The 20,154-nt window shown below is 40.3% G+C and overlaps 1 protein-coding gene across 6 annotated transcripts in view; it reads left to right on the top strand.

The window, feature by feature from the left end:
* Nucleotides 1-4,788: 4,788 nt before the first annotated feature.
* strip2 (striatin interacting protein 2) overlaps nt 4,789-20,154 on the top strand; it is a 49,953-nt gene continuing 34,587 nt past the window's right edge. For 3 of the 6 annotated variants that reach the window (XR_004558706.1, XM_034163354.1, XM_034163352.1), the window contains exons 1-8: nt 4,789-4,978; nt 10,761-10,830; nt 11,820-11,893; nt 14,276-14,414; nt 14,608-14,728; nt 16,214-16,282; nt 18,899-19,005; nt 19,835-19,962. Coding sequence is in view for 5 of the 6 variants with exons in the window: in XM_034163354.1 (XP_034019245.1) it covers nt 4,868-4,978; nt 10,761-10,830; nt 11,820-11,893; nt 14,276-14,414; nt 14,608-14,728; nt 16,214-16,282; nt 18,899-19,005; nt 19,835-19,962 (819 nt within the window). In the remaining variant the exon portion in view is untranslated. Of the gene's footprint in view, nt 4,979-10,760; nt 10,831-11,819; nt 11,900-14,275; nt 14,415-14,607; nt 14,729-16,213; nt 16,283-18,898; nt 19,006-19,834; nt 19,963-20,154 lie in introns of those variants that run through there. The other 3 variants (XM_034163355.1, XM_034163353.1, XM_034163356.1) reach the window with 2 other exon arrangements.

Genomic DNA, 20,154 nt, shown 5'->3' with positions numbered 1-20,154 from the left:
TTTACCTCTAGCTGAGTTTTTTGACATTTTTGGCTGCAAACTTTGATGTTTTTAAGGCACGCTGGACTTCTGTCTTTTAAAGTTTCCTCTGGCTCTGTGATAGACTGGCATGTTGACCAGGGTGCTGGGATAGGCTCCAGCCCCGCCGTGAACCTGGATTGGAGTAAGCAGGTATAGACACTGAATGAATGCGCAAACATTCCTCCACAAAATCTGCTTAGAACCAGTAATGTCTCTCCATGTGGTTGCAGTTCACCCGTGCCTTGGCAATGATTTGTTTATTGGAACAATCTTTTCAGACATTAGTCCTAATTGATTCAAGCGATGATTTATTAATACTTAATCACGAAGGGGACTCGTTCGGCTCCTGCTGTCTTTCCATGTGGTCACACGCCAACAACAGCTCAAGCCAGCACTCAAATGTACAGTCCAGTCATTTCATCCCAAATGTTTTTCGTCATCCAAAATGCTTTTCGCAGTGGGGTGTGCAGCAGTCAGTGCCACCCCCCTATGTCCACCCCTGAAGAATTCACTTACTGCAACTCAAGGGGCGATAAAGATCATCAAGCTAGCTGCAGGGAGCCACAGACATTCAACTAAGATGCCGCTTGAAAAAATTTGTATAGAGGAAGCTGATTCAACAAGACCTGTTCGAGACTCAATGAAGCTCAAAGAATCTAGTCGCTTAAATGAACAAGATTGATCTTGATTATCAAAGAGGTGTTCATCTATAGATCCATTTATTTTTCTTTTGAGATCGATAGAAAGAGAGCCGTTATGGACGACTGTACATGTTGCTTATCACAAGAGAAGGTGAGGGGAGCATGAATCCTGCTGCCGAAGAAGCAAAAACGTAAAGAAACAATCATGACTACTGACACCATCATGCAATCTGCAACCTCACCACTAGATGGCACTACATTCTACACACTGTAGCTTTAAGGTGAGTATTTGGAGTCTGGCTGCTCGAGAAAAACTTGAACATGTTCAAATTTCTACTTTCCTGGGTTAATATTCTGCTTAAAATATTTCCTCACTTCCTGCATATGCAAAACAGCAATGTTTATTACACCTCAATGCCAGATTCATAATCAGTTTCAAATTAAGATAATAGAATTTTAGACGAAACGGTGTGGCAGATTCTCACCCACGAATTAAGACTTGGACCCCCAAAAGAGGCAAAAACATCAGTTTGGGGGTTAAAAACATACTAGAGCTGTTGGCGAAACTCTATTGTAATTGCATTAATGGTACATGTCCACCAGGTGGAGATGGTGCTCCATTTGAGTATAGGCTGCTGTGGGCCAGCGATGACAAACCTCTTGCTTAGTGTATTATAGAGATCAGTCTTACCTGTAATTGTAAATATTACAATATAATTCACATATTAATACAGGAAGAATCTTGCGATAGGATTTTAGATGCCCCTAAAATGGGTCATACCATTTCTGTGCCTTAATTTAGGCGCTTTGTAACTGCTTCACGCCAGTTATTGCTGTGGCTCATTTAAATCTATGGTCAAGTGTGTTAGCATAAGTAGCTATCTCGCTTTTTGAATACTTTCTTACTTCCAGTATTGTATTTCTGAAATAGAATATTGACGTTAGCTAGTTCCTAACTTTTGCTTTAAGGTTTTTTTTTTTTAGTTATATATAGTGCCAAATCAAAACAAAGTTGCCTCAAGGTGCTCAAGTTACAGTTTAATGTTGGGTAGCTAAAGCTACCATTTGCTATACCTAATGTTAGCTAACTAATAGTTACAGTTTAATGTTGGCTAGCTAAAGCTACCATTTGCTGTAACTAATGTTAGCTAACTAATATTAGTTACAGTTTAATGTTGGCTAGCTAAAGCTACCATTTGCTGTACCTAATGTTAGCTAACTAATATTAGTTACAGTTTAATGTTGGCTAGCTAAAGCTACCATTTGCTGTACCTAATGTTAGCTAACTAATATTAGTTAAGAACCTTTTCCCAAAGTGCCTTACATTTTCACACTCTGTTTGAGGGTGTATTACCATCTCATGTCAGTCTGGAATGTACAGTAGGAATGATTTATTTTGTTTTACGTTTTGTCAGCATGCTATGCTTGACCTGTGACCTGTCTTCTTATTGTGACCATTGGAGAACACTGCAGAAACTGACGGTTGTTATGCAACAAAAATTTATAAACATTCGATTTGTGCCTCTGTCTCCGTTTCACAATCAATTCTCAAGGTCGGCCATCCAGGCATTGAACCTCGAGGGGGTGGGCTTTCTCGGTGAAAACCTCATCGAACTCAATACATATACATGTAATCTGGTCACTTTTCAAAGGAGTCAGTATCGTTCCAGGCAATAGCTGTCAACTGGCCATTATAGTCCATGAGCCAATCATCAATTTTGACCAAATCGGTACCACTTAAGGGGAATAAACAACACTTTGAATCCAGCCTCAGTGTATCATGGCCTACGCAAAAATGTATGATAACCATCCCATAGTGGTAGCTGTAGCCAGGTAGGGGTCAGTGAATAATTACACAGAGGTCAAACTCTAAAAGTGCTCCAGTCATGCTGAAAACTATATCACATTACTTGTCTGGTCATAACAATTCCAAAAAGGTATAGTTTGGACTATCTGTGATGGAATTGTCTGGAGTTATGGGGTAAAAACAGCAAAACCCTGACAAAGGTCAATTTCAGTTTGTATAGGGGTCAAAAGTTAAAGTTGCTAAAATTCAGTAAATAAAATGATGCAAATTATTGTTTGGGTTAATAGGGTTCTAATAAGGAATAGTTTGCTCCATCTGTCACGCTTAGTTATCATGTTACATGGCAATATATGTCACATGTCATAGAATCCAATAGATGTTGACCTTGTTTGACTTTTACCTTGGAGACCAAACATTCACCACAGTCAAAACTATTCCATTTATTAATCCTTTTATTTCAACCAATAATTTGGATCATTTTGTACTGAAATTGGAGCAACTTTAACTTTTGACCCCTGTACGAACTGAAACTGAACTTGGTCACCATTTTTGCTGTTTTTACCCCATAACTCCAGAACATTCCATCACAGATAGTCCAAACTATACCTTTTTGGAATCGTTATGATCAGACAAGTAATGTGATACAGTTTTCAACATGATTGGAGCATTTTTAAAGTTTGAACTCTGTGTAATTATTCACTGACCCCTACCTGGCTACAGCTACCACCCTGGGGATGGCTATCATACATTTTTGTGTAGGCCATGATACACTGAGGCTGGATTCTAAGTGTTGTTTATTCCCCTTAAGTGGTACTGAAAACCTGCTTGGCTCATAGACCATTAGAAGCAAGTTAGAACTTGCTTCTGATGGTCTCTCGAACATTAAAAAATGGCTGATTTCAATCGAACAACATACAGACCAAGCATGTTTTCACCGAGCGGCCACAAATTCTCGCCTTTTTGAAGTGACGGAGCACCGACCTTGAGAATAAATGTGAATGGATTCTGACCATATTTTTAGTCAGGTAGGTTAGAAAAGAAGGACTTGACTCTCGATACTACAATCCACTCATGTTTTTCAGTTGTGAAGAGACAGTTGAATACTTAAATCTGATCACTGGGTGCTCCTACTTTATCATTGCGTCAGGGGTGTCACACAAGCAAGGTTCACATTTTTGGGCTTCTCCCCTTTTTGATCAGAATGTTCATTTGGCACAGGTTTTATGCCCCATTCCACAGAAAATTTGGGGTTTTCATGTATCCCATAATCCCTTGTGCGCCAGAGAGTCGCTGCTGTCAAAACATGGAGAATCCACATGACAATTGTAAATGAATATTATACTACAAAAATGTAAATTTTTTTTATGTTTTTCATCACGTTAATAAGAGACTACATGCATGATACCCTGAAAACTTGCTAAAACAATTATAACAAATAATCCGTGTCTGTTACGTTTAATCTGCGTGGACGCAAACTGAATTTCAGACATATTATATATATTAGTCTGGAACAAAGAGGACAAACAGTGTTGTAAAAGACAATCAAAATGTTAAAGAGCAAACTTCACTTTCCCCCAGAACGACATGATCAGGAAGCAAATGTAGCTCACAGCAGCTCCCATTGAAAATAGCGGAGAGACAGCCTGTGATTCTGGCATGTTTACATAAAACAAACACAATAACATCTATAAACCCAGAGAATATATTCATGAGAGTTTTAGGCACAATATAAAAATAGTTTGTTGCGATGTTAATGCTGTTGTCCATGTGCAGCGGTTAAAGTGCAGCGTGATCAGAGCGTCTCAATGCAGTTCTCAATGTTACTGAGATCGCGCAGCGCGGCGACCTCTCTGAGGTTTCGCGGGATTTGAAACCTGAAAAGAGCGAATGGGCCAAGAATCTTCTCTTTTTGAAGTAAGTGCACTGACTGCTTGGCCGCTCTGTTTTCTCAGTGGGGAAGTCACAATTCCCAGTTTCCAGGAATGCAGCATAACTTTAATGGGGGGGGGGGGGTGATGCAGCAGTCATAACTCCACCTGTCCACGCCCTTGGATAAAATACTTCAAACCTGACGTAGCCGTAGCCTGCTATCTTAAACCGTCGATGTTTAACGTTAAAACACGAACTCTTCTCCTAGTAAAGCTTGTGTTTTAACCATACACCATATGTTTTTTTTAAACTACTGCCGTACTTCCATATAGACACCGCGCTCGCGCTCTAGCACCGCCTCCTCGTGACGCGCTGCTCCAGCGAATCAAACACACCCTCAGCGGAGGAGGAGGAGAATCCTCAACTTGGACATAGTCGGTTTTCCTCCTGGCGTGGAACAGTGTCAGCCACGCACCGGACCGGAATGCGCTTCCCTCGAAGGAGGGAGTGAGCGGAGCGGCGGAGGACGATGCAGGCGGAGGAGATAGAGGCACCTGCCGTCAGCAGCGGGAACGACAACGGCGACAGACAGCGGCCTAAAGGCAAAGATGTGTTCAAGGACCAGCAGAAGGAGTCAGAGGTAAACCAGAGAGGCGTTTAGGGGCAGTTGTTTTTTTTTTAACCACTTTATCACATATGTTGTCAGTGACCAGGCTTTAGCGGAGGTGGAGGCGGTGCTGCTGGGAGCTTTTTGGTGGAAAAGCCGAATGTCGTCCTCGCGCTGGGAGAAGCTGCACCGGTCACAAACATGCAGACACACCGACGTGTTATTTTGACAGTCGGCTCCTAAAAATAACTCAGCAGTAATCCAACAGAGGAGGAAATGTGCCTGCTGCTCCTGCCAGGAGCACTCGCGCGCTCACGCACACACGCCAAAATTCTGCTTCTTACACCGCTGTGTGACGTCACAAATGAGATTTAATTACATGCGTTAGGGAAAAAAAAGTCCAATTTAAATTTTTTGTTTCTATTTCAAGCAGTTTAGGAATCCACTCGTCTGAATTATTGATGAATAAATCACGCAGAACAGAAATTTGTCAACTATTTTGACAATTTCATGAGTGAAAACTTTTTTTTTTTTTTAAGATTTAAGTGATAAAGATAATTTTCTTTGGCACCATTAGAATTTTATTCCTTAGCATTTAGATAAAGGGATTCATAATATAATGTTGCCAATATGATCAAAATTCATGCTGTCTGGAAACTATGTAGAATTTTAACCCCTGAGGGGGAGAAATTCAAGGGATCAAGTGCTGTGACCAACATTTGGGACATCTGGAAGTAATTTACAAGAAATCATGTGGATGTTAACATAATTGGTCACAGGTAATCTCAAAACCTTACGATTGCGCACACACGCTTCCTCCTGTAGTTAGTCTGCATGATGGCAATGAAGGAAAAGAAAATATTCACTATGGAATTTTCCCCCTGATAAATATGTCCACTCATTAAAATGAGCTGTAATTTGGCAACTTGTTACAAAAATAATCATACATTATATGGCTTGGATTTCAGTAAAAACTAAATTTTCTCAGTTTTGTGAAATTTGAAAGACCCTATAGCTTAAAAAATAAATAATATACTGGAATCATTTACTGGCAGGGTTAGTCAGTATTTGTACCCTAACTGTAATTGATATAACAATAGACTGTTTATTCTAAAAAATGTCCTAAATGGTTTTTAAAAATATTAATTTGAATTTTTCACAGGCTAAGTAGATAAGTAGGCCAAAATATTTCACTTCAAAAAGAGGAGGTTACCGCCTGTACCAATGTAATATGGAGTTATGTCATCCGGCATAAAATTTTTTGCCAAATCAAAACTCGCATCTGTATTGGATCTGGTGTGACATCCCTGAGAAAAGGGAGAAGTCGAATGAATTGACTATATAATGATGCAAGCTTTGAAAATGAATAAAATATCTTGTTTGTGACCAGGAAAATATCAGTATTTGTATTTGGATAAATAAATAATCATCGCAGTCTTACATTATTATTTTTCTGTGGCTTGAATAATCAGTACATGATATTCACATCATGGACATACATTTCTGTCTATTTGGGAGGTAATATTTTTGTTTTTATTTGTCACCAAAGTTACTGAAAACTTTGTTAACTAGAAGTGACTGACATCAATAACATTTCTGTGACTGAGTAACACACAAGATTACAAGGTCACAACAATCATGATCTAATTTCTGCAATAAAGCTCAAAGAGACTGATTACAGGCTAAGAAAAGAATCAAAGTAAAATGATAAAGTTTAAACAATAAAGACCACAGTGAAGTGATCAGGTTCAAAGCTCGCCAGTCTGGATCAGTAGCCACAAGAAAGATCAAAGTTAATTGATCTGGTTCAGTGATCAGCAATCATGATCAAAGGCCACACTAAGGATCAAAGTAATATGATCAGGTTCAAAGCTCAGAAATCGGGACCAATAGTCACAATAAAGATCAGAGTTAATTGATCAGGTTCAGTGACCCGCAATCAAGCTCAAAGGTCACAGTAAGGCTCAAAGTTAAATGAGTAGGTTCACAGACTGGCAATTGTGACCAAAGGCCACAATAAGGATCAAAGATGAGTGATCAGGTTTAGTGAACAGCAATCAGGATCAGAGGTCACATTAAGGATCACATGTAAGTCATCAGGTATCCTCACTAGCAGTAAGAATCAAAGGTCACCATCAAGATCACTGTTAAGTGATCAGGATTGAAGATCAGCAATCGGGATCAAAGCTATGGGATGGGGTTCAAAGATCTCGACCGGCATTAAAGGTAACAATGAGGGTAAAAGTTAAGGGATCAAGATCAAAGGTCAGCAATCTGTGAATGTGAAAGACATCAAAGTAATAATCCTCCCAAAATGAAAAAACTAGTAAATAAAAGGAAACCGTCATCACAGATGGAAGACTTGGATCTTGGAGGAGGTATGGACTCTGAGTGCCCTGATAAACTAACAGATATTGTCTCTGAAACATCACATGCACCACGTGACGTCTCTTTTAATATCATAGCCCTTATTAAAAAACAGAAAATGATGGGTTTAAAGCAGTGGCAGCGAGCAGTCAAAGCAGCCATCTTGGCCACAATCCAGTCCATAATGCCATAGTCGAGCATGTGTGTGTTTTTGAAGGAACTGGAGTGTGTTCCTGCTGCAGCAGCCGGATTCTGGGACCAGGGTGCATATGGGTGCACCACACGCCAGCAGCAGATGACCCATCGTTCAGAAGTGACCTCTGAGCGCCACCTGGCTTCCTTTTCACGTGCTCTGGTGGTTCACATGGACGATCTGTCATGCATGTTGGTTACAGAACGGTGGCGTGTCTTCCGTGTTGTGGAGGACGTAGCGCGCTTTAACGTTTTTGCACGCAGATGTTTTGCAGCGTGCATGCATGCACACAGTCGCCGTGCCAGTTGGGAGCAAGGATGCTTTATCAGCTGGTGGCAGAGAGGGTGGAGAGGAGGGAGACAGCTGGAGTGATGCCCACAGGGATTAAGAAGAGATCTCGGATGGATTTGGAAAGTGTGAGAGCTTGAGTTTGAGGATGCTCTCAGCCCAGAGCCCATTTAATCACAGAAGAAGAAGAAGGAGGTCACATTATGGAATTACATGTGCTTATTTCTTAATTTTGGTATCATTATTTGCAAATGGCAAGTTTTTATAAAGCTGCTTTTATTGCAGACTGGCATGTTACCATGGCAACGAGCAGTAACAATATTCACCCACTCACTCCTGGAGAGCAGAACTTTGACTGCTGTTGTGAATGTTAAAGCAAAAGCATTGTAGGTAACTTTGACACATTTGTGGTTTTCATTCACTGGGTCACACAGCTGAGCTGCGGCTGGCCTGTTTTTAGAGGACGGTCACATGACGTGCACACAGTTGCAGAACCAGGATCACTGATAAACACACACGTCCTTATTTACAATCATGACTCCGGAGAGTTTTCTCAGGGTTAAACAAATGCAGCGCCTCCCAGGAATGCTTCTGAATTCTCGTTAGCAGCTAATTAATCTTTAATTATCCCTCTGGGCAAACGTCAGCCGTTCATACTCCCCCACCCGAAAAGTAAAGAATCGTGCAGCTGATGGATCTGTGCATGTGCCGGTTTACAGCTGCAATGAGAAATTGTGCCATGTTCACATTATTTTATTACAGAGATTAGAGCATGCCATAGGTATTAAAGGCACTGCACTGCGGTGGTTTGAATCATATTTATCTAATAGATTACAATTTGTTCATGTAAATGGGGAATCTTCTTCACAGACTAAGGTTAATTATGGAGTTCCACAAGGTTCTGTGCTAGGACCAATTTTATTCACTTTATACATGCTTCCCTTAGGCAGTATTATTAGACGGCATTGCTTAAATTTTCATTGTTACGCAGATGATACCCAGCTTTATCTATCCATGAAGCCAGAGGACACACACCAATTAGCTAAACTGCAGAATTGTCTTACAGACATAAAGACATGGATGACCTCTAATTTCCTGCTTTTAAACTCAGATAAAACTGAAGTTATTGTACTTGGCCCCACAAATCTTAGAAACATGGTGTCTAACCAGATCCTTACTCTGGTCTAGTAATACTGTGAGAAATCTTGGAGTCATTTTTGATCAGGATATGTCATTCAAAGCGCATATTAAACAAATATGCAGGACTGCTTTTTTGCATTTACGCAATATCTCTAAAATTAGAAAGGTCTTGTCTCAGAGTGATGCTGAAAAACTAATTCATGCATTTATTTCCTCTAGGCTGGACTATTGTAATTCATTATTATCAGGTTGTCCTAAAAGTTCCCTGAAAAGCCTTCAGTTAATTCAAAATGCTGCAGCTAGAGTACTAACGGGGACTAGAAGGAGAGAGCATATCTCACCCATATTGGCCTCTCTTTATTGGCTTCCTGTTAATTCTAGAATAGAATTTAAAATTCTTCTTCTTACTTATAAGGTTTTGAATAATCAGGTCCCATCTTATCTTAGGGACCTCGTAGTACCATATCACCCCAATAGAGCGCTTCGCTCTCAGACTGCAGGCTTACTTGTAGTTCCTAGGGTTTGTAAGAGTAGAATGGGAGGCAGAGCCTTCAGCTTTCAGGCTCCTCTCCTTTGGAACCAGCTCCCAATTCGGATCAGGGAGACAGACACCCTCTCTACTTTTAAGATTAGGCTTAAAACTTTCCTTTTTGATAAAGCTTATAGTTAGGGCTGGATCAGGTGACCCTGAACCATCCCTTAGTTATGCTGCTATAGACGTAGACTGCTGGGGGATTCCCATGATGCACTGAGTGTTTCTTTCTCTTTTTGCTCTGTATGCACCACTCTGCATTTAATCATTAGTGATTGATCTCTGCTGCCTTCCACAGCATGTCTTTTTCCTGGTTCTCTCCCTCAGCCCCAACCAGTCCCAGCAGAAGACTGCCCCTCCCTGAGCCTGGTTCTGCTGGAGGTTTCTTCCTGTTAAAAGGGAGTTTTTCCTTCCCACTGTAGCCAAGTGCTTGCTCACAGGGGGTCGTTTTGACCGTTGGGGTTTTACGTAATTATTGTATGGCCTTGCATTACAATATAAAGCGCCTTGGGGCAACTGTTTGTTGTGATTTGGCGCTATATAAATAAAATTGATTGATTGATTATCAGCTGAAGCGATTTTCAGTTTAGATCTAGGTCTGATTTAAATCTGATCTCTCATCATGTTACTGCTGCGACAAGCTTTCAGAACAATCAGATCAGTTTTTTTTTCCTGTAATTCATTACTTCACTTATATATGTCATTAATTTCATTCAGATTTGATTCATCTGTCAGCATGACTGCTGTGAGGACACTCAGATTAGATACGCGTCATTAAATATGATTGTAAACTGATCAGTTAAAAACTGCATTCAAGTCACTTTAATCTGTAATGTGAACGCAGCTCATAGGAAAAATCATTGCCAGAAAGATAAAAGCCTTTCTCTTATCCAGTGTCTGTTGCCTAATATTTTGGACATTCATGCACCTTTAGGGTGTGTTATAGAGTTTTGAGGGGAGTCACCCTTTAAATTATCATCCATATGACATTCACCCATAGGGAGTTCCTGTAAGAGTTTAGGATCGCAGTGATCTGCGATCCAGCCCTGAAAGAGCAAATGATGAACACGATGAGCTGGTTATAAAACTGCCAACAAACCCGAAGACTGTGTGTGGCTGCCGTTCATGCGTGGGACTACCAGTGGAGTAGTGCTGTGAAAACAAAGTAAAGAGCCTATGTTTGAACATTTGCATGTGGGTGTCGGACATCTGTGATCAGCTGAGTGCAGAATTTATTGTCGTGCTGTAGCGTATGTTATTTTCTGTGGTGTCAGCATTTTTGTACATGTTTACAGAGCTCTCTGGAATTGCCGAACCTGGAGTTTGAGTACGGAGACACGGACGGCCTGACTGCTGAGCTTTCAGGTAATATCAGTTTCTCAACTTGCAGAATACAGTGCATCCGGTTAGTATTCAGTGGTTCACTTCACTTTTTTGCACGTTTTGTTATACTGCAGCCTTATTCCAAAATGGAGTAAATTAATCCCCCCCCAAAGGCTCTTCTCCCATGATTGCTCAGTTTAGACAGGTGGCCACCTCTAGGAAGAGTCCCGGTGGATCCGAACTTCCATTTATAGATGATGGAGTCCACTGTGCTCATTGGGACCTTCAAAGCAGCAGAAATGTTTCTGCACCCTTCCCCAGATTTGTGCCTGAAGACAATCCTGTCTCAGTGGTCTACAGACAATTCCTTTAACTTCATGTTTTGTTTGTGCTCTGACATGCACTGTCAACAATTAAGCTGTAGAAACGTCTCAAGGATGATCAGTGGAAACAGGATGCACATGAGTCAATTTTAAACTTCATGGCAAAGGCTGTGAATACTTATGTACGTGTGATTCCTTTAGGTTGTTTTTTTTTTTTTTTTTTTTTTTTATAAATTTGCAAAAATAAAAAATGTTTTCCCATTGTCATTATGGGGTATTGTGTGTAGAATTTCGAGGACAAAAAATTAATTTTATCCATTTTGGAATAACGCTCCAACATAACAAAATGTGGAAAAAGTGAAGTGCTTTGATTACTTTCTGGATGCACTGTATATTATAATTTACTGTAAATACCTCTGTATTGTGCGACACTGTCTCTTCTCAGAAGCAGCAGATTTTTGCAAACAGGAACATGAAAGTAGAAAAGATAATTGTTCTGCTGACAGATGGCAGCAGCTTTGGTGTTCTTTCTCTCGCGCTCGCGCGTGCGCACACACACACATTGAGACAGTCACTGCAACAGTGGATTTGACAACTGATCTCAGAACAGGAGGACAACATCCCACACTGTGTATGAGAGCCGCTCACGTCATCAAACTGTTCAAACTGCCAGAAGAAAATTACATCTATTTTATTCTGTACCCACAGAGATCTACAGTTACACAGAGGAGCCTGAGTTTGCACTGAACAGAGACTATTTTGAGGAGGACTTCAGGAGCCATGGTACTGTATGTGTAATTTATTTTTTGTAGTATTATTATTGCTATTATTATCATTTAAATTGATGAATACATTTATTTATGTTTTGTGTCAGGTAGAATGTCCCTTTTGTATTTGATTGCCATAGGCTGAAATCCTGGGGCAGACAGGGTGGACATGACCCCCCCCCCCCCCCCCCCCCATTCAAGGCTACTTAGAATATTAAAACATGCTAACCCCAGTTATTTACCAGTCAGTAATCTTGTGTAGCAGTTCCTAATCCTGTTGGGAACTCTCTCTCACACCCTGCTCTGCCGCAAAATGATTTGCTCATTCAGGTGGGCTCAGTCAATCAAGAGCAAACCGACATGACAAAATGTAGTTACTGTTTAGTGGCTAAGTACAGTTAGTTAGTGAGTCACAGTTCTCCATTACCTTTACAGGTACTGTTGCAGGGCTGCTGTTAGTCTCAAGTTGCGATGTACTATATTTATTCCAGTTTCTTTGCTCAATTAGTTACTTTGATAGTTGAAGCAGGTTACGCAGTTACTTTTTCTTCTATGTTTTTCAGTAACGGTTACATAATAAGTTGGTTATTCTCAACGTTGAGCAGTAGTAGTTGCTCAGTCCCCTCAGTTCTTTGCTCTCGGTTATTGTTGTTTAGTTGGCTGCCTTTAGGTAGTATCCAAAAACAGGCAGGATCAGAAGAAAAGGAATCGGGCTCAAAGATCAAAAAGCATGATTTGCCCCGTGTTTAAGATCAAAGGAGTAAGGATCAAAGATAAAAAAGCGGAATTCACACCGTGTTTAAGATCACAGGATTCAGGATCAAAGTTCAAAAAGCAGGACTCATCTAGTGTTTAAGATCAAAGGGAAGATCTACCGCTTGATCTGGATTTGCACCATAAATTATTAAACTCTTCCTTTGATGCAAGGCCACCCATATGGAAAAGAAATAGAAAAATCTTAAAAGAAGTTACATCAATTCCAGTAATAAATCTTTATGTTTGACATGTGTTGTTCTTATAAGTCTCAGTTTGATATTACACATATCTACTAAGGATTCTGTATGTGGAATTATGGTCATATATTGTTGTTTTAAGTTCCCAATTTATATAAGTTACATATTGTACTAATTTACTAAGGGTCTTATATCTGGTTTGACTGTCACATGCATTACTTACAAGTTCCAGACAGAACATATACAAACTCACCGCTAGGTTTCGTAGAAATTTCTTGTTGTCCTTATTGCGATATCCTGCTGAATGTCACATAGACAGACTGCAACAAACGCACAGCAGCCTTGGTAGAGGCAACTAGATTTTAGACTCGTCTGACCTGAATGAAAACTAGATTTACTTAATTTAACCAAATTAAAATCGGTGAGCGCGTTTGTCGGAAACCTGCCGAGTATTGTTGGATTTTGGGAATATGTGAAGCTGGACATTTAGTTCCTATTTTCACGCATTTTTCTCCACAAACTGATTGTCATATTACTCTGATTAGAGCTGGGGGGCCTCTTACTGACTCATACTATACCTACTGTGTAGTTGGTCTGCTGAGATTCCAAGCCTGTGCACGAGCATGTGTGCATATACGTGCACTATCAGTCTGTCATTTGATTAAGTAGACAGTAACAAACATTATTCCAGAGTGATCATCAAAACGGCGTACAACTCCCGACTGTAAAAAAAAAAAAGTCTAATTTCAGCACATTCCCAGCCAGCGGTTTAAATGATGCGTGTTGTGATGATGGCAGGAGGATGCTGTGACCGTGATTGGTGGATGACAGCAACATTAATGATGCGCTCGGTGGCCCTGGACACACACACACAGCACAAACCAAACAGGAAAACAGTCTCACACACAACAATCGAGCTCACTGATCGCACACTGACAAAAAGACCACAGTGCAAAGCGGCGGCTGGAGAAGCTTGTTTATTCAAAACCACACAGCGGGAGAGGAGGTGACTGATAAGAGGATGAAACTCTCATCCAAATGGTGAAACGTGCGCAGCGTGTGTTGCACAGCGACTTGAGACCTTCATAGGCTCTTAAACCAAATCTGTGCTTTCGTTTCTGTTTTTAAGAAATCCAACCGGCAGTGCTTAAAAAAAAAAAAAGCACCCACCGCCCACATAATGTGTGTGTTTAATTGCTTTGACATCCAGTCACAATTAAAATATTGTGCATTTTAATTGCTGATCACCTTTTGTTGTAAAGCACTTTGAAATAGTCGATTGAGAAACACTTTATAAGTAAAATTGTGATTCTGAACAGATGTAAAGAGTACAATTGCGCATGTTCACAATCTTGACTTTAAAACAACAACCAGGGGTTTAAATACTCCGATACGGCAGAGGCAGTGTACTAACCTTGAACGCTGTTGTTGTGTCTTTCCCGCCGCAGCTCGAGGGAGGAGGTGGATAGAGCTGACGGTGGAGCAGCAGAGGGCTTACGTGATGAGGCTGCTGGACGCGCTGGAGGTCACAGACAGGGACAAGAGGCTAAAAGTGGCCAGAGCCATCCTCTATCTGGCTCAGGGTGCGTGGCTGCCCCAGGTTCTTTCTGTTTAAAGTCACAGGCACATAAATGGGTTGTGTCTCTAAAATGGAGAGTTTTTCATCTTGATGTCAAGAAACATGGTGACCCATGTTCACTTGATGAACATGCTCTTAAGTACCTTAAAAACTTGGAGCAGCAAATAGTTTTTATTTAGCAGTTTTTTTTTCCTCAGGTGTGTTTGACGACTGTGACACAGAGGTGGATGTCCTCCGCTGGTCCAGACACAACATTTTCCTGCTCTACGACATGGGCATCTTCACAGCGCTACTGGAGCTGCTCAGCATGGAAATAGAGTGAGTTTAATCCAGAGCCGCGCTGCGGAAAACTGCACTTTTTTATTTACATTAATATGAGAAAAACACAAGATCAAGTGCAGCCACAAAGTTGTGGACTGATAGAGGGCGACGCCTTCAGTCACTCGCAGCGCCACTTCATAGTTATTTTTACTCGGCTCCTAATTGACGGAGAGTCTGGAGTGATAAAGTAGCAAGGCCGTTTGCAGCGTGGTGTAAAAATATTATTGTTGCTCTCGTATGCAGGCATACGAGAGCAACACATTGTACCTTGCGGGCTTCATGCTTAGTGTGGTTTTGTGGCCTGATGTTTGGCAAGAATGTCCTGTTACAAAAGGCTCATAGGTGCAAATCCCTGATAAAGTCGAGTCCTTTTGATATTTGGAGATCAGTGACTCCCAAAACCCTCCACCTCGACAGACACAGAAGCTTGTTAAGGATATTGTAAGGACCTCGCAATACAATATGTATCTCAATACTTAGGTCGTGATACAATGCGTGTGTCGATACGCAGCAAGATTGTGTTGTGATGCGTTGGAAAATTTACTGCATATGTAAAAGATTTGAGAATACAACTTATGTTGTTTGCCACGTGGGTAATGTAATATTTTTTTTATATCACATTATATACAGATAAATCAGTGGACAGACTTTTTTTTTTCTTTTTTTTTCATTTTAAATTTCCATTCCAATTTAATAAAGTTGCATTTTGCAGAGTGTCACAGAACACACTGAATACAAGTTCATCAGGAGAGCTGGCCCTGTCCTGGGGTTTGAGCTGGAGTCTGTGGTGGAGGATGTTGAGGAAACTGCTCAGCATCCTGGACAACACCTCCCTTGTAAAAAACAAAACAAAAAACACCATTGAATACTGTTTCGATACTCTGGCAAAAATAATTTCCTTCGCGATTAAAAAAAGTTGATCTTATCTTAAAGATGTTGCAATTTAAGGACTTTTTAAATCCATATAATTATCATTATGAGTGGCAGAAAAATTGATCCAGTATTACGGAAAAAATGTTTCTCCGCTGTATCTTTTTTTTTTTTTTTTTTTGCTACAGCTCTATTATAAAGTGTGACTGAAATCCACGAATATTGAGGACAAAATCATTTGTGCCCGATTTGATGCCTCTACTGTATTACTCACTTTTTGTGTGTGTGGTATGACTATATCAAGGGACAGTCTGTCTGTCACCGTGCCGCACTGCAGAGCGGTGTGAGCAAGACAGTCTGGCAGGGCATGTGATATTTTTTTCCGTTATTATGGCGAAAACATCAGAAATTTCAAACAGGCCGACTGTCTGAAACCTACAGTTCCTTTATCGTGCTTTTGTTGTATTTGCATGTCAAAATTATGATTAAAAATAGACAGAAAACCACGCAAGACAAACACCACTCAATGATGGAATGTCACGGTCGAGCACAGGTCCACACAGTGACTTTTAATGTAATTGTTTTTGCCTGTTTGTGGTTGCATGTGTGCAGTAACAGTCAGGCGTGCAGCAGTGCCGTGAGGAAACCCGCCATCTCTCTTGCAGACAGCACGGAACTCAGGTGACAAATCCAAATAGCTTCTAGTATTGTCAACATTCTGCACTGAACTTTTTTTAGTTGCGGTTTATTTTAAACTCACGCTGATATTTGTCAAATTCACTTTGTCTTCTGGTGACATTCACACACCTAATCTTCAAAATGCAGAAGAAATACTTATGCAGTGATCGTGTTAAGTAATCTTATATGTTATCTTTTTAAAACAAGCAACGGTGGCCTTCTTGGCCACAGGATCTAGTGTTTGTAAAAGAAACTGACAAGATGCTCATGTCAAGCTAATCCAGGTAAACCCCGTTAACTCAAGCAAATTGGCGTCCAGAAAAATCGACCTGTGACTTAGCTGAAAGCGCGAGTTAATGAAGATGACCAAAAAAGTTAAAATCAGCCTATCTTGCCATATTACAATAGTTTTGATCATTTGAAGCATGATCCTTCGTGGATGGTGATGTTTTCTTCTTCTGGAGTCTTCTTCCTCCTCAGGCTGTTGCACTTCAGCGATCAGGGCTTCGTCAGTCCGATGATTCTGGACGATTCAGACTTTTTCATTTACGGATCTGGATTGACCTTCCTCTTTAGATCATTCCCATGACCAGACATGGTGGCCACTTACGCACTTGACAACATTCTTGCTTTAACAGCCAGCACTTGCTGACTTGCTTGAAAATCTTCATAGAACTTGCTGGAGACTATGTGGATGCTATGACAATGAAAGAATGATCTGATCAGATTAGGCCGGGATTTATACATGCTCCCGCCTCTCATGCCTGAGGCCCATATCTGGGGTGGCTATGAGTATAAATTTGCACCCGCTCCTCCCAAAAGTGGTTACATTTAACAAAAATGTTGAATTTTATACAGTAATCTAAATTTTCAGGGTCCACAAATTGACCACGAGTTAAGCCGAAATGCTAGTTAGCAGGTACGTGAGTTAACGAGGTTCACCTCTATATGAAACACAACATATGTTGAAAGACACAGAACTAAGAAATGTCTGCTTTTCCTTACATTTATATAAAATCCTTTCTGGAAGGTTGTGTGGACTTGTAACTGTTATTTGAGTTTTACCCATTGTTAAACAATCAGAAAATGATGGCCTGTTTCGCTGATTTAGTAAACTTTTGTGGAGAAACTCTCTCACTGACCCCATTCAGAATACCTCACTCGACTACCTCCTTTGCTGTCTTTTTCTTTCACAGCTAAATTCATAATAAATCCTTTATACTGGGTTTTGTGGTGGTATGACTGATATTTTGAGTTTTATGAAGTAATCTCCACAAAAAAAAAAAAAAAAAAAATCAGAAAATAAGAGTTAACTTATCTGATTTGGTACATTTGTGTGTGGAAATACTCTCTTTCATTGACAGCCACACCTGCTCCTAATTTTCTTTATCCATCCGGTATTTACTTAGTATGCAGCAGGTCACAGACTGAGATATTACATAGGCAAAACAAAGTTGCTTTTTTGATTTATTTTGGAAGATCAAAGTTCACCAAATTTAATGAATAAATTAAATTATAGAAAAGTGAATAGCATGTTTTTCAGTTATTGCGTTAATAAACTGGAGGGAACACAACATTTATCTATTCACTCACTGTATTTTACATGGTGGGCTAGGCTAGGATGCCTAGGCTTAGGATAATGAAACTAATGTTTATTGATGTCCAGGTTGTATCTCTTGGGTTTGAAAGGTTTCCGTAGCAACATCTATCAAATATTTCTTTTTTGTTTTGTTTTGTTTTACAATTTTCGCTTCGTGCTTTCTGTATTTGATTGCTGTTGACATCAGTCTGTTGAAATAAGGGGCTGGAGGCTTGCAGCTGTTTATTTAATAAAGCCTCACATTATACAATGAACACACATTAGCAGGCAAATCTTTTTAAGTAGGTAATTTCTGAGCTAGCTACATGGTAACTAGCCAGTGCAGCTGCTGGCTGTATAATAAAAACTGAGTGTATTTGTATGGTTCAGTATTACCCATTAGCTCACTGCTTATTAAATTCTGTTTTTGGAACACTTCATACATTGGTAGTGTATCGTTTTTATTAAATAAGAAGTATCATCAGTATGCTAGTTGTTGCCATATGCTAGCGTGGGGGAACATTGTTGTGAGAAAGCCACGTTAGCTTGCTAACATGGCTCTGGGCCTAGCTTTATTTTTATGAAGTTATTCTTTTCCTTTTTCCTTCATTTTCAATCATTTTGTGTGTGTGTGTGTGTGTGTGTGTGTGTGTGTGTGTGTGTGTGTGTGTGTGTGTGTGTGTGTGTGTGTGTGCACGCGCATAAAATAGGCTGACTGTCCTTTTAGAAATACACACACATACAGTGCTCCATCTGTGCCCCCTCAGTGAATACTAACATAATTACAGACTAGAGGAGTAATTGCAGGATTTCTAATTGTAAATTATCCTGGTAATTTAGAGCAAGTAAGCCTTTTCTTGATTAATACAGAGTTTCATCATGTAAAAATGCCACTTGACTTCACATGAGATCTTTTTATCGTTTCTTCCTTCATATTATCATCCACTTGTACTTTTTATTTTCATTAACTGTTTAAGAGAGCAACTAAATGAGTAATAGACCGAGAGCTGAGTCCTGTGTTTGATCCTCGTCCTCTGCAGAGTCTTACTGAGCATCATGTATCTGATGGTGGAGACGATTCGAGCTCAAACAGAGGACGACAGGCCTGAGTGGAGAACAGCCAGGGAGACCTTCAAGAATGAGCTCAGTATGTGTGCAAGTACAACTTGTGGCATTTGTCTTCTTTCTCTTGCCTTTTCTTTCTTCACCTGGGTCACTGAAGATGGAGTGTCTGTGTGTCTGCGGGGTTGTTGTGTATGTGATGCTTTGGAAAAACAACTCTTATATCAAGGTGAAACTTAATATCCACAGTCAACTAGCTACAACCTTGGAAAAGTCAGTTCTGTTTATGGCCACTAGGGGGGTTGACTCGCGGAAACGTATTTGTGATATCTTGACAAAGTCTTTGTGCATTGGCATGAAACATGGTGCATAAGACCTCAGACGACTTTAATGTTGGGCACATTTCAGTTCTAGTTTTGGCTACTGGTGACCAGAATCTGTGACAAGTAAACGGTGTCTTCATGGATCATGATCAAAGTTGCGACAATGCACTGTACCTTGGTTAGGACTTAGAAAAATTTGAGGTTGGGTATTACCATTGTATTAAATATATTTGATTTGACTTTGCATGTAACATCATGTTCTACATGTAATGCCAACTAGAACTGTAAATTTATGATCTGTTTGAGAAGAATGGTCATTATTCTGACTTTTTCTTCCTTCCCATCCAGCTTGTAAAATAAATCAGAACCAAATGACACCATCATGGAAATTTTGGGACAGTTTAGAATCTGACAGCATGTGTTGCATCCTAATACAGCCAGTAGCATCGCCTTGATCACATGACATCTATGCAAGCACCACCCAACAAGTCTGTGTGGATATAACAGATTTTCTGCTAGGGAAGATTTAGGAACAGGAGCTCTTGCCAGATACCATTCATAAATGTCACATTTTGACCTTTGATCCTTCAGGCTCACCTTTGTATAATGGAGAGACTTTTGCCTTGCTCCTCTTCACCATGGTAACCAAGTTCTGCAGCATGAATGCCCCACACTTCCCCATGAAGAAAGTACTACTACTCCTGTGGAAGACTATACTGGTTAGTGATGATACGAGGTCTGTCCATAAAGTATAGGTCCTTTTTATTTTTTTCAAAAACTATATGGATTTCATTCATATGTTTTTACGTCAGACATGCTTGAACCCTCGTGCGCATGCGTGAGTTTTTCCACGCCTGTCGGTGACGTCATTCGCCTGTGAGCACTCCTTGTGGGAGGAGTCGTCCAGCCCC

Source organism: Thalassophryne amazonica, chromosome 22 (assembly GCF_902500255.1).
Source record: "Thalassophryne amazonica chromosome 22, fThaAma1.1, whole genome shotgun sequence".
NCBI classification, from domain to species: domain Eukaryota; kingdom Metazoa; phylum Chordata; class Actinopteri; order Batrachoidiformes; family Batrachoididae; genus Thalassophryne; species Thalassophryne amazonica.
Note: the sequence above shows the minus strand (reverse complement) of the source record. Positions and strands in the feature narration are given on the sequence as shown.